At 39.5% G+C, this 15,257-nt stretch overlaps 1 protein-coding gene across 4 annotated transcripts in view; it reads left to right on the top strand.

Annotated features, from left to right (window-relative positions):
- Positions 1–15,257, top strand: part of UNC5C (unc-5 netrin receptor C) — a 517,444-nt gene that overhangs the window by 456,302 nt on the left and 45,885 nt on the right. For all 4 annotated transcript variants that reach the window (XM_077476580.1, XM_077476578.1, XM_077476581.1 and 1 more), the window contains one exon: positions 8,762–8,953. In XM_077476580.1, the coding sequence (XP_077332706.1) occupies positions 8,762–8,953 (192 nt within the window). The remainder of the gene's footprint in view (positions 1–8,761; positions 8,954–15,257) is intronic.

Genomic DNA, 15,257 nt, shown 5'->3' with positions numbered 1-15,257 from the left:
CTATCTTGAGTAAGGGCAGATGATTCATGTATCACTTACTTCCTGTAATTCATCTGCCCTGAGCTTAGGCATGCAGGCAGGTGGGTGTGCTTAGCTAAGAAAACCCCCTCCTCCCCTCATCAAGAGCCTTGGGATGAATGGTATTATTTGCCTAGGCATGGAAACCAGGGAATAACTGAAGACATGTAAAAAAAAGATTAAAACAAGTAAACATGATATACTTTCCTATCTGTTTACTAATGCTAACAGCATAAGAATTAAAAATTGTGTTGACTGAGAGGGTGCAGTTCCGCTTTAAGGACATGATCATTTGCTGCCAGAACTACATCAGATCTTTTGCCATAACGATTGAGAGCATGTACCACATGTTTATTCCGATTAATTAATTTATTTTTTCTGCCACTCCCTGTACAGTTCAATTTCCATTTTCAGCTAGAACTTGTAGGCTTTAATAACATCTACCACATTTATTTAATAATACAATTTACAGTTACTAGCCTACATTGATTGTTTGCCATTAAGATTTAGCATTAATATTACTGAACATTAATACCCATCAGTGCTTTTCTATTAACTCCCAGTGAATTTACAGTTGCTACATGCTGCAGACATTCACTACATCAGGCTTTGGCAACCCTCCAATTCAGATCTACTTGGCAATCATGGGCATTCGATGGGTAGATCACAACTGACCCCACTATGTTTCCAGTTTGTGATCTGGGTGGACTCTGCTCACTCTCTGTTACCTATTACTGACCTCTACACTGTGCATTACTTAATACTGACTTCTGAAATTTGTATTACTTAATATTGACTCCCGCCCCCAGCATTATGCACTGACATCTGTTCTACTTATTACTGACCTCTGAACTCTATGTTTCTCATTCCTGACCCCTGCACTGTGTATTGCATACTACTGACCTCTGAATCCTGCATTAGTTAGTCCTGACTCAAATTCTGTACATTACTTACTACTGTCCTCTGATTTATGCATTATTTACTACTGACCCCTGCACTCTGCTTTAATAATTACCAAGCTCTGAACTCTGCGCTACTTAATACTGACTTTGGAGCTATGAAATACTATTGACTCTTGAACTCTGCATTACCTACTACTGACCCCTGCACTCTGCTTTAATTATTACCAAGCTCTAAACTCTGCATTACCTAATACTGACCTCTGTACTCTGCTTTACTTAATACTGTCCTCTGAACTCTGGCTTACTCCTGATCTTTGCAATGTGCTCAACATACTACTAATCTCCGAAATCTGCGTTACCCTACACTCTGAGGTGCTCACTACATACCCCTGCACCTCCGTGTGACATACTTCTGACCCTTGCACTCTGTGTTATTTACTACTGACCTCTCAACTCTGCATTACATACTGTTGACCTTTTAACTCTGTGTTACTATTGACCCCTGAACCCTGTGTTACTTACTACAGACCCCTGAACTTTTCAAACTTTCCTTACTTTTTTTGGGGCCTTGCAAGATTATCTAAAAAAAAATTCTGCTGCCCCCTGGTGATCTTTTCCATGTTTTTCACATAGATCCCCACCCTTCCATGCTTTCCTATCCCTGCACTACACATTTGATACCATATAAATTCAATTTTTAGGTGAAAATGTTTAATTTTCATTCTGCATTTGCTGAAACTTCTAATTGTATCTATGCCTACAATAAGTGTATTGGTCCTTACTATGAAAAGTGTTGAGAGAAGAGAGAGAGAAAATGCCCAGTAGTCAGTAGACTTTGGCGGATTTGTGGTAATCCCCACACAATATTGTGGCTGGTGGATGTGCATTATAATGGACAGCATTCAAGATCTATTTTTTAAACAATAGCTGCAGTAGTAATACAAGACTATAAAGCTGCTGTAGGATTTTTAACAGATTTGTTACTCAAACTCAAGTTCGTCGGGGTATGCTCTCCGCAGAAGGAGAATTTCTTACTGTTAAGTACAGAATGGAAACTTTAAAGCTTCTAGCTGTTTTTATTAGCTTTCAACAAGTATAAAACTGAGCTGATCTTTCCCTGTCATCTATAGTGTTATCAAATTGACTTTGAGGTGTGGAGGGACAAGTCTGTTAAGTGAAACAAGCATTCAAGTTTCATGTATTATACTGTAAATTACTTGCAGGCAAGAAAAAGAAATCCACAAAGGCATCAAAAAAAGTCCTGAACTATCAGTATACTTTTCGGCTTTCTGCCTCTAGTCTATGGTTAAATCATTCTAATCTTGCGAGCTTTGCCTAGGAAGACCTTGTAGGCATTAAAACCTGATTATCAAGCAAACTTTCCTATGCACACTAAAAAAAAAAAAAAGTCAGCACCTTAGCAAGAGGCCATCCATATATATAGGGCAGCATAAAAGGCAGTGAAGGGAAATCAGTTTTCTGAACAGAGACATTGTTCAATTCAAGTATATTGCAGATTCAGTGATAACTAGAAAGCTATGATATTACTAAAACTAACAATCTAATGTAAAGATGTTTTACTTCTACAAAATGTGTCAATGAAAGACTCAAACACTTGAGCATTTCATCTCTGTGTGAGATAGACCCACGTATACACCTTTGTAGCTAGAGATTTTCAAAGATTAAACGCCCAAACTAGATTTAGCAGCATTGGTGTGCGTCATTTAACGCAACGTGATACTAAAGTCTACGTTTTATTTAATGTTTTTTAAGAAATAACAAACATGTCATACTTACCTGCTCTGTGCAGTGGTTTTGCCCAGAGCAGGCCAGAACCTCCTCTTCTCGGGTCCCTCGTGCCTGGTCCCTTCCTCCCATTGCCTGCCCCCACAGCAAGCAGCTTGCTATGGGTGCACCCGAGCCGATCCACCACCCTGTGTGTCCAATCAGACACAGAGCCGCGGTTCGACCCCGCCCCCTCCCTCTCCTCATTGGCTCACTGACTTTGATTGACAGCAGCGGGAGCTAATGGTGCCATGCTGCTTTCTCAACCAATAAGGAGGGTGAGTCCTGGGTAGCTGAGTATCCCCTGCAACATCGCTGGATCAAGATGGGCTCCGGTAAGTATAAGGTCCCTTTCACACAGGTGGATAGAATTCAGCTTTTAGCTGGGGATAGATCAAGTTATCTACTGCAGCTAAACTCAGACAATGCCTATGGCCCTATTCACACATTGCATTTATTTAGCAATGATTTTGTTACATGGGGTTTGGTGCAGTTAGAAAAAATGAATTTGACTGCGTCCAGGACCAATTTATTGCAGCTATCTGCAGCTATCTGCACATAACTGCAGGTGATCACAGTGTATTATTTCACCTGCAGATAGCAGCAGCAACAAGGGAAGAAAAACAACAGGAAGCACATCAGAAATGGCAAGAATGTTCCAGTGCAGCTCAACGCAGCTAAACTCAGCTGCATATAAACGCACCTAATCACAATGTACAACTGCAAGTGAGCGCTGTGCCAGGATTCTCTGAATTTCTAAATAACAAAACATGCTTTTAACAGCGGCAGAACAGCCATCCGTGTGAAAGGGGCCTTAGAGGGGCTGAGGGGGGCTGCTGCACACAGACAGTTTTTTATCTTAATGCTAGAATTCATTAAGGTAAAGAAACCCGCTGACTTTACAACCACTTTAAACTAAATCTATGACTGATTTCTCTGATTGGTCTAGTTGGTCTGAAAACTAGAAACACACACACACAGTTGCACACACTTAGTTTTCTGGTGCAAGGTTAAAGTGAATGGAAATGGTCACCTTGTAAAACAACCCATTTAGTTTAAAATAGAAATGAAAAGCAAAACATTTTTGTATAGATATAAAAAATATATAAATACCCTTTTTCCCTTTTTTTTTATAAGTGATCACGTTCCCTCTGATTTTAGCTGCATATGACCTAGGGGATAAGAAGCAGCACCACATTTAGTGGTGGTTATGACTAAGGCCTTATAGGCTGAAACGCGTCAACCTTTCTTATTTGCGGAAGTTATGTGGCAAGGGGTCTGTTATAGATTTTTTTGCATTTATAGATTATTTGCATTTGGTCACTGTGGCTTGTTAATAAATACTATTTTTTTAAGCGCAATCACTGGGGTGCGGATCATCTTTTCCCAGTGAATGGCTGTGCAGTGGGGGCATGTCAGGACAAGTCTAATCATTAGAGGAGAGTACACTGACTTCAAAGCACAGCTAAATAACTGACCATGATGTGCTTACCTACTTAGTGTGGTCCTTTTTTAATAGGAAAGCAAGGGGACTAGCAGGATCACCAGGAATTTCACATAAAAGGAGAAACACAAAGAGAACAGGATACTTTCTCATACATGCACATGATACAGCAGACACATATCAGTGTTGGGGTAAAAAAACACTTTAACATTCTTATGGCAGGTGGCATTTTTTATTTGGACTTCTAAAGACGTGTGACTAACTTATCTGTATAGGAGAGACACCAAGGAGCCTGCAGAGAATATGCTTGACAATAGCCCCCCTGTATCAGAAGCAGGGGTTCTCAAATCAACAGATTAGCAACAAAATAATGGATTTGGCTTATTTGTCACACAACAACAATGTCCTGATGAAAAATAAATGTACTGAAGAAAGCTATGCTTTCTGTATGCATCCCAAGGCTTAGTTTTCAACTTTGACTGGGGTGTACCTTCAATCCATTAGTTTATCCTCAATGGAAAATATTTGTCACTATGCCCAAGGACCCGCACAAATAGAGTGGAAAAAATCCATTAATAATAGTGGTATTTTTTACTTTAGAGATTTTTTTGTCTTTCAAATACACGAGCTAGATTATTAAACAATGCAGGCAGGCAAGATATTTTTTTTTTTGCTTGACACTAATGTCAGTAATTTAACTGTTGGAATGTTAATTACTATATAAAGTCTTTTTTTCAATGTTTTGAAAACTAAGTTTGTGATAATTTCCCCCTTTTGTTTGTATTTAATCTGCTGTATTCAGCATGCAGCTTTCAAAACCTTGGTTTGTGCAGCTGCTAGCTGTGGTAGGCCAGTTCATATTCCTGGCTTATCAATAGTCTGGTCTTCAGTGTAGCAAATCTCACGGCAGGGATAGCTGTCCAACAGAAATAAACAATATTATGCCAGATACAGTTTAGGGAATGCTTTTAAATGTATCAACACATGGATGTAGAAAGAGCCAGCTGCCATTTCTAGTGAATTAGATTTGGAAGGATATGCAGTGTAGAGTAAGAGCCCTCTCATAAAATTCTCCAAGGGATGGCCATAAAACAGCCATAAATGCTATTGAAATGCATTTCACTAAACACCGGCCATCTACTCCTGTTCCCTGTTGCACAATGCATTCATTAGTGCTACTTGTGTCGTATGTTTTTATCCTCTTCAAAATTATTGCTCACATTTATGATTGTTTAAACCATGCTTTGAGGTAGATCAGCCAAATTTAAGCTGTGTTGTTAGTGAAATGCAGACTGTAAAAATTATTATTATATCGATATGTATGTTTCAGGGTATATTTATGTATGGCTATATATGCTGATATCAAAATGATGTTATAATGAAATGATAAATAAACCTATATCAAAAATCAAATAACATTTTAATTAAAATATGTTCATTAAAAATTAGGGTAGTTGGCTATAGCAACCAGGTCTTATCTTTTATGCTCAAATCTGTGCAGCCTGAAACAAGCTGTACAGATATTCCTTTGATCCCTAATGCTGCGTACACATGATCGAATTGTCCGGCGGACTAGGTCTGCCGGACCACAGTACGCCGGACAATTCGATCGTATGTGGGCTCCAGCGGACTTTTTCATCGTGAAGTCACTTAGAAAGTAGTTATGACTCAAAATGCGTCTGCCGGACTTGGCTTTCAGCGGACAATCAATTTGTCAATGAGGCATGCTCTGAAGCAAGTACAAGAAGGAAGCTATTGGCTACTGGCTATTGAACTTCCCTTTTCTAGTCCCGTCGTACGTGCTGTACGTCATCGCGTTAGAAATTGCCAGACTTTCAGAGCGTCCGTGTGTGGCCAAGTCCGTTCGTTATAAAGTCCGGCGGATTGTTTGCCTGATTGTTTGCCGGACCAATTCCGCTGGACAATTCGATCGTGTGTACGCAGCATTAGGCCGGATTCACACCTATGCATTTTTAGTGCTTTTTGCATTTTGCAGATTAGCACTACAGTCCCTTTAACATGGTTTCCTATGCAACACATTCTGTAGAACAAATCTGCAAAATGCAAAAAAGCACTAAAAATGCATAGATGTGAATCAGGACTAAATCTGCCTATATACACATGAATTAGTTACACAGTTACATAATTAGAAAGGTTGAATAAAGACACCAGTCCATCCAGTTCAACCTGAGTGAGTGTCTACATGTTATGTAACTGAATAGTGATTTTTATGTGGCTCAATGAAGTCGACACCATCTCTAGCTTAGATCTCTCATATTGCGGTGCTGGGAGGGCTTGCATATGCAAACTAGCTTATCTAAAGTGCAATACGTTCAGAAAAATCTGCTTGCCTCAACTGGGAGTTAAGCCTGGTACACACTAAGGTCAAATTTCAAAAGAATTTTCTTTCCAAAATCAGAAATTTTGTGTTTTGTGATTCGATGGTGCTACCATTGATTTCGAAACCAAACAAGCCTTCAATTTCATCTCATGTTGCTACGGGAACCTTCTTTTCTTCCACATTTCTTTTCCGATTACATTTCTCACACAATTCATCATTGATTAGTAAAGCGCTGCGCAAACTGTTGGCGCTATATAAATCCTGAATAATAAATAATAAATAAATAATAATTAGAAAATCGTTCGTTTTTCAAAAAAATTCCAACGTGACCGATTACTGAAATGCGATGGCCACATGAAAATCGGCTGTTGATACCAAATGGGCTGCAGCCCACTAATGGTACAAAATTCGAATGGAAATTCTTAGATACAATTTTCGAAAGATTTTCAAAAGAAAATTTGACCCATGTCTTAGGCCCCTTTCACACAGGCTATACGATCAGGTCCACCTGTCAGTTTTTCAGGCAGACCTGTTCGGACCCTGCATTGTCCTCTATGGAGCTGCAGATGTCAGCGACACATGTACGCTAACATCTGCCACCATACGATCCGATCCTGTCTGCCAAAAACAGATGGATAGTGTTCTATTTTCCATCCATCCAGCGGATTGGATGGAATGTGATGGAAACAGAGAGGTCTTTCCATCCGATTCATAGAGGAGAGCAGGACTGTGCATAGCACACCAGATACGGACCAGTCTGTGGGTTGAAAACAAAAAGAAACTGACAGCTCCATTTGGAGTCACTGTACTAGCGATCTGATGTTAGTACAGGGATTACCCCCACTAATCTGTCCGAACAGTCCGCCAGAACAGTCTGATCAGGCTCAGAGCGCTGATCAGGAGTTTCGGTCTGCTGTTAGTTCTCCCGACATTCGGCCCATGTGTACTAGGCATTAGCCAAAGCCATGCTGTGTTATGTCCTACTCAACCACTGACAGACACAATGGGGTTGATTAATTAAAGGCAGATAAACTTTGAAAGTGCATTTGGATCTTGCAGGGGGAATTTTCCCCAGATCTTAGTGAACACAGTAAAATGTCACTTTGCAAAGAATACCCAATCACACAAAACCAAAAATAAAAAATAAACATTTTTGCTTGGACATGACATCACTGAGCTCCACTTGATTAACTAGGCTCTGGGAAAATTCCCTAGCAAAATGCATCTTTGCTTGCTAAGTGAACTGTCTATTACCTAGTAAATTAACCCCAATACGTAGAATATGAAAGGGAGAAGTGGTCACACAGTTCCAACATTTTTTTAATCTTTACTTTCATGTATGACTCTGTGAAACTTTTGGGTCTCAAAAGGACAAATTCTGTCCAAAACAGCCATTTAAGTCAAATTAAACCAGCCTGGAATTGCAAAAACAGCTGAACAGATCTAAACAGCCTACCACCGATGCTTTAGGTAATTTCATATTGATAAAAATTGTTTGTAGTAGCTTATATTGCTGTTTGTGCAATTGAACTAACATTACCGGAAATTGTGTGTAGACAGTTAATTGTGTTGCCCACCATGACTATTTTGTATCTAGAACCATAATAAGCAATGTAGGCAAATTGTTTTGCCCACCATGACTATTTGGTATCTAGAACCATAATAATCAATGTAGGCAAATTGCATAAGGCACCACAAACTAAAGAGTGAGTTTTAACAAGTGAAGTTATGTTATTATTTTTTGTCTGTCCCCCTCAGTATCAAAAAGTTGAGATGGACAATCCATCTTTACTACAATCACATCTTTAAGTGAATGCTATCATCCTACATTTGACTCAGTTTTGTATTATGGCATTATAGAAATTTGGTTTAGGAAAACGTCATATTTTATCAGGTAGGTCTATGGGATAACCTGTTAAAAAATCAGATAAATGTATCCAAAACCTATTAGATGTTCAAAGTGACTTGTCCAACAAGTATACTTATTATTAAATCTATAAAGTATAACGATTATTGTATTTAACTTCCTGCTTCAAATAAAGACAGGTCTTGATGGAATGATCGGAGCTGCTCTTTCAGTTTGTAAAATGCAAAAATGATGTAATCTTTTAAATCAAGTAGAAGTAGTGGAAGTAGAAGCAAGTAAAAAGATGGTTTTGTTTAGATGAAGGAATGTTTTTTTTTTTCTGAAACATTGGTGCTCACAATTTATTGGAAAGTACACTTAGTTTCCCTCCTGTAACTCATAGACATTCCACTATATCTTTTTAGCTGCTCCAAGCTCAGACAACGTAGCCCTGTATGTTGGGATTGTCATCGCTGTCATCGTGTGCCTGGCCATCTCAGTCATCATTGCTTTGTTTGTCTATCGGAAGAACCATCGAGGTTTTGAGTCTGACATCATTGACACTTCTGCACTAAATGGCGGGTTTCAGGCTGTCAACATTAAAGCTGCAAGACAAGGTGAGTCGAAAATTATAAATGAATGATGGACAATGGCAAGAATTATAATGCCAGCATGGCTCTGTGAGTCATAGCACTGCAAGCAGTATTGCCATTACAGTACAACCTGTAGCTAAATTAAAATAAGAAAGCTATCAGAAGCAGGTATCTAACAGCATAACGACATGTCAGCATAACATACTTGGGCCTGCTGATTGCTATTTTTGGTATAATATTTTGGTTACAGGTTTTCTTTAAAGAGATGGAATGTAGATGGTAAATGCAATGTATTCATATCCAATATTATCTAGGAATACACTATATAAACCTATAAAAGTGACACATCTTTTGCTGTTCAAAATATCAATTTGTTCAAATGTTATGCTTGTGTTGTGGAATGTAATATAAGATCATGTTATTATTATTATACATGTTATGTTGCTACAGGGTTGTAGGGAGGGTCTGCCGCACTTTATCCAGTGTTCTTGGGCTGTACTCCCCTAAAGTAACATCTATTTCACCCCAGATATTTATTCCCTAACAGCATTTTAATTATTTAAATTATTTGATAATAATTACATATTCGTATTATTATAATAATTACATAATCATATTATCCCACACACTGGCAATGTTACAAATGTAAAATTATTATTTTTTTTTGGTGCAGCTGGCTCATACAAATAACATACAGATAAGGAGTACTCTACCCTTTTTTTTCCATCGTTGTTTAACACCACTGAATCACTAGTAACTATTTCTGATCTCAATTTCACTATTTATCATATCCTTAAAGAGGAATTTCGCCCTCCCCCCATTATTGTTTCTGTTCCCCCGCTTACCTGATACTCACCCACACTTCAGATACTCACCCACACAGAGGATCCAGCATTGTCCTGCTGCCACTGCTGGGTCTAGCGCGTGCCTCCATGTTCATCTGTGACATCATCTGGAGGCTACGCGGGCTCTTCTGGGTGCTAGCGGAGCCTACCTTTGATGTTCCGCTAGGCCCGCTCCCTCCTCTGTTGGTGAATGGGTGGATGTGTGTGGCTCACGGTGCCTCCTGGTATATGCACATCATATATCCCAGGAGGCACTGGGGGCTCTGACATCATTTGCATAAGCGGATGATGGAGACTGAGGGGGCTGGCCAAAACTAAATAAATAAAATAAAAAAATACAATATATGTGGAACAAAGGGTGAGCGGGATGCAGAGGAGCCAAGTCATTGGAATGGGTGAATATCTGCTTTGATATCAAGAATAGCCTTCTGTGTAGACTCCCACAAGAATTTTTTATAATCTTGGAGTTTACTCCTATAATGCATATAGCACCTAAAATTAATATCTCGTCTAGCCAAATACCATATGAATAATAGTGTAGTTCTGTAAAAAGAATCTCTATCCCATCACATTACTATATAAAGTGCACCACCTCTATAAGGTAATACAAAAAAGTAATCATCTTCCAAAAAAATCCATGTAATAGACCACACATATAAGCCCTTGTACACACGGTCGGAGATTCTGACAACCATTCCGTCGGATTTTGTCTGAAACTGTTGCATACACACGGTCGGACAAAGTTGTCGGAAAATCCAACGTGATGACGTTATTTTGTTACGACGGGACTACTTTCACGCTAGTAGCCAATAGCTTTGGTGCAGGAATCGGAATTCTCTACACATGATCGGAGTATGTCCGATTGGAGCATTTTGTCTGAAAATTTTACCAACAAGTTGGAAAACTTGGTCCGTCGGATACTCCGACAGAAACAGTCCGATGTGGACCACATTCCGTCGGAATCTCCGACCGTGTGTACAAGGGCTTAGTGTTCTCCATATCCTAGGGAGTGGTGACTTAAAGTATAACTAAAGGTAAAACTTTTTTTTAAAGTTTTGGATGGAGTGGAGAAGGATTAGAACACAAGTCAGCTTTTATTGCTGTCTGTGCACCGATTAAGGAGATTCACCCTCTTTATTTGTCTTGTTTACTGTTATCATTGAAAGTGATAGTTAAAGAAAATCCCAAATTTTGGCTTGTCCCCGGAAAAGTAATAGAGGGGAATTTTCCAATGCGGACACTAGTTCTCGGGGGCCGGAGGTCCCCAAGGAATTTCCTTACTTTGCAGGGATTTCCTCTCACTTCCTCTTTGGCTATGGGACAGGAAGTGAAGGGAAATCTGTGCAGATGGTGAAACAAAAATCTGACAGGGGTTATAACCCTCCCATACTGTATCCAAAATGGAAAAAAGTTTTACCTATAGTTCTACTTTAAATAAAAATAAAACTGCTAACAAAAATCTGATGCATAGTAGAATTGAACCTCAGGACTCCCCTACAATTCTGACAGAAATATGGGAGTTTATAGACTACTTACAATATCACACAAAAGTGAGTACACCCCTCACGTTTTTGTAAATATTTTATTTTATCTTTTCATGTGACATCACTGGAGAAATTACACTTTGCTACAATGTAAAGTAGTGAGTGCACTGTGTAAATTTGCTGTCCCCTCAAAAATAATTTAAAACACAGCTATTCATGTCTAAACCACTGGCAACAAAAGTGAGTACACCCCTAAGTGAAAATGTCCAAATTGGGCCCAATTAGCTGTTTACCTTCCCTGGTATTATGTGACTCGTTAGTGTTACAAGGTCCCAGGTGTGAATGTGGAACAGGCATGTTTGGTGTTATTGCTCTCCCTCTCTGATACTGGTCACTGGAAGTTCAACATGGCACCTCATGGCAAAGAACTCTCTGAGGATCTGAAAAAAAAAATGTTGGTCTACATAAAGATGGCCTAGGCTATAAGAAGATTGCCAAGACCTTGAAACTGAGCTGCAGCATGGTGGCCAAGATCATGCAGCAGTTTAACAGGACAGGTTCCACTCAGAACAGGCCTCGCCATGGTCAACCAAAAAAGTTGAGTGCACATGCTCAGCGTCATATCCAGAAGTTTTCTTTGGAAAATAGATGTATGAGTGCTGCCAGCATTGCTGCAGAGGTTGAAGGGATAGGAGGTCAGCCTGTCAGTGCTCAGACCATAGGCTGAAACTGCATTAAATTGGTCTGCATGGCTGTCATCGCAGAATGAAGCCTCTTCTAAAAATTATGCAAAAGAAAGCCTGAAAACAGTTTCTAAAGACAAGCAGACTAAGGACATGGATTACTGGCCATGTCCTGTGTCCATGTCCATATCCTGTGGTCTGATAAGACCAAGATAAACTTATTTGGTTCAGATGATGTCAAGCATGTGTGGCGGCAACCAGGTGAGGAGTACAAAAACAAGTGTGTCGTGCCTACAGTCAATCGTGGTGGTGGGAGTGTCATGGTCTGGGGCTGAAAGAGTGCTGCTGGCACTGGGTGGCTACAGTTTATTGAGGGAACCATGAATGCCAACATGTACTGTGACATACTGAAGCAGAGCACGATCCCCTCCCTTCAGAGACTGGGCCACAGGGCAGTATTCCAACATGATAATGACCCCAAACACACCTCCAAGGTGACCTCAAACAGAAGGTGGTGGAGTGCAAGATCTCCAACATCCACCAGCTCCGTGATGTCATCATGGAGGAGTGGAAGAGGACTCCAGTGGCAACCTGTGAAGCTCTGGTGAACTCCATGCCCAAGAGGGTTAAGGCGGTGCTGGAAAATAATGATGCCCACACAAAATAATGACGCTGTGGGCCCAATTTGGACATTTTCACTTAGGGGTGTACTCACTTTTGTTGCCAGTGGTATAGACATTAATGGCTGTGTGTTTAGTTATTTTGAGGAGACAGCAAATTTACACTGTTATACAAGCTGTACACTCACTACTTTACATTGTAGTAAAGTGTCATATCTTTTCATGTGACAACACTGAAGAAATAATAAAATATTTACAAAAATGTGAGGGGTGTACTCACTTTTATGAGATACTGTCAATGTATAATGCAATGAATAATGAAAAATAGATCAGGACACAGAGCCAAACAAAAGCAATATAAAAAAAAAGGCAATAGGGTCACAAAATTTGAATTTCCAGGAATGTAATGTGCCTGCTATTAGATGTAGCTGCATAATTGACAGAAAACTATCCCGTCAGACTGAGGCCTACAGGTTGTTCTCAACCAATATATAAATGAAAGTGTACTTTCACTTTTGAAGTCCAAATTGAGAAAACCCTTAAATGTTTTGTTGTTACTATTTACACAGCATAAAAAAAATTAGTTGAGTCCCTAAAGGAACCATTGAAAGATCGAACAAGCATTTTTTATATGTTCTTGTCTGGATTATGGAACACAATTCTGGTGTAAGACCAGCATTGCCCTTTGTTAAGAAAGGTCGTGTTCAGATCTAGTTTATGACTTATAATTAAGATCAGCCTGCACAGTACAGACAGGCAAACACAGCTGCCCAGCCTCCTCATAAACAAAGAGAACTAAGTGGGATTTTAAAGTGCTAAAACACCTAATAAAAGTAAGCTGTATTGTTTAACAATTTTTTTAAAGCTATGTTATGTGAATATGAACTTTTAACAAATATAAAGTAGGTGTTATCCCAATTTGGCTGCAAAAAGTGGAAATAGACTTTAAAATGATTTTGCCGCAACAGCAACATCAAAATACATTAAATATTTATACCATATACTGCATTTGGCTACAGGGAAATTATAACTGCCAGTCACCGGCTAACGTGCCAGTTTTAGCTCTGAAGTAGGCCGTGCAGAAGCTTTTGAAAAGATTGTTTGTGCAAATTATTGGTGTTGTCTAAAGCCACCATGCTGCGTTGTTGCGATGTGTCACTGAATTGACTCTAGTTTTGTCAGATTTGACAGCTAGATTTTTCCCACAGCTGACAGAGCCATCACTTGGGCCTGCAATCTGAATATGATTTTTTTTTCTTTTAAATACACTTCTGCATTTTGTATGGATATGTTGTCAAAGAAAGCAGCCACACACCATTACGACGCCTTCTATCTTTGTTTTGTACGCGAAGCAAACAATCTACACGTGCCTTAGATTAGCTCAAATAAGTATGCATGCCATTTACAGGTGCTGTCATATAAGAACACGCGATTATCTAGATAACATTTTTGCATGTGACATGCTTCATTTGTGAAAGATTTAAATGACAAACTAAATTTCCTCATCACATAATAGCTTTTCACAGGAAGTACGGTAAAATACTTTGAGCAGAAAGCACTAAATCTGCTTGATGGATTTCCCTCTTGTGCAATATCTGATGACTGCCTATTGCATTTTTCCATGTGCTGTTTACTTACAAATGAGCTTACTGGAAAAACATGAGCGGTAGTGAAAGAGAAAATGGTAATATAAGACATGACACCTGCATTACCTGCATAAACAGTACCCATGATAATGGAAATGAGACTGGAACAGACAAATAAGCAGACAACATAACACTGGCCATACATAAGGGAACCACTATAATCATGGTACAGATTTATCTCTGCTCCACCAGCATTATCCCCTTCTGTTGTACTCTTCTTTATCTGTTTTGTGCTTGTCACACAATTCTCCCCAATTGTTTGAGAGACATTAATCCCAGTTCATGGCCAGCCAAAAGCTAACCTTTAGACAGGCAATGGGGAAACAGCATGCTGATGTACTCATACCTTTTCTTGGTCTGCCCTTTCCTCCAGTTAGCATGTTCACTGTAAGCACGCGTGAATGTCGGCAACGTTTAATTTGTTCTTATTCCTGCCCTGTCATCTTGAAGTCTGGGTACTGTTTGTAGTTCAGTCTTAAAGTTGAGCTAAATTGCACAAAATACTCACCTTCCAGCGATATGATGGTTACTTATCTTACCAGATAATGTCATCTTCTTCTAAGGCTATTTCTTGGTGTCAAAATTTTTCAGCCTCTTAATTGGCCAGTGGGGGATGATGTCATTCATTCTGGCACAGCTGGAGTGTTCTGGGAATGCATGCTGAGCTGTGCATATGCAGCTCAGTGTACATTCATTAGAAGACTGTAATCAGGTAGGTTAGGACCCACTTGTTGGCGATAAAAACAGGTGGTTAATACACACTTTTACTGCTCTCCCCCAACCATCTACCTACAGGTAGACCTGGCAGTGCGTGGATGGGTACAATTAGATGCAGCAATTTTAGCACTACATGCAGAGTTTGACAGGAATCACCACCTGTCAAACTCTCTCATGTAAGTAAAGAGGGCCATGCTTGCAATTGCGTTGTGGTCTCACAATATAAAATTGCTGTTTGGCAAAAAGGCCAAAAAAGCAGAAATCAGAAGTCAGCAACATTACCTCCTAAATGCATGAAAACCTCCTTTCACTGCTCTCTTAACAGTGATTCCC

The sequence above is a fragment of the Lithobates pipiens genome, unplaced genomic scaffold (genome assembly GCF_037356315.1).
Source record: "Lithobates pipiens isolate NorthernLeopardFrog02 unplaced genomic scaffold, aLitPip1_a1.2 Scaffold_13, whole genome shotgun sequence".
Taxonomy (NCBI): domain Eukaryota; kingdom Metazoa; phylum Chordata; class Amphibia; order Anura; family Ranidae; genus Lithobates; species Lithobates pipiens.
This window is presented reverse-complemented; position numbering and strand designations above follow the sequence as displayed.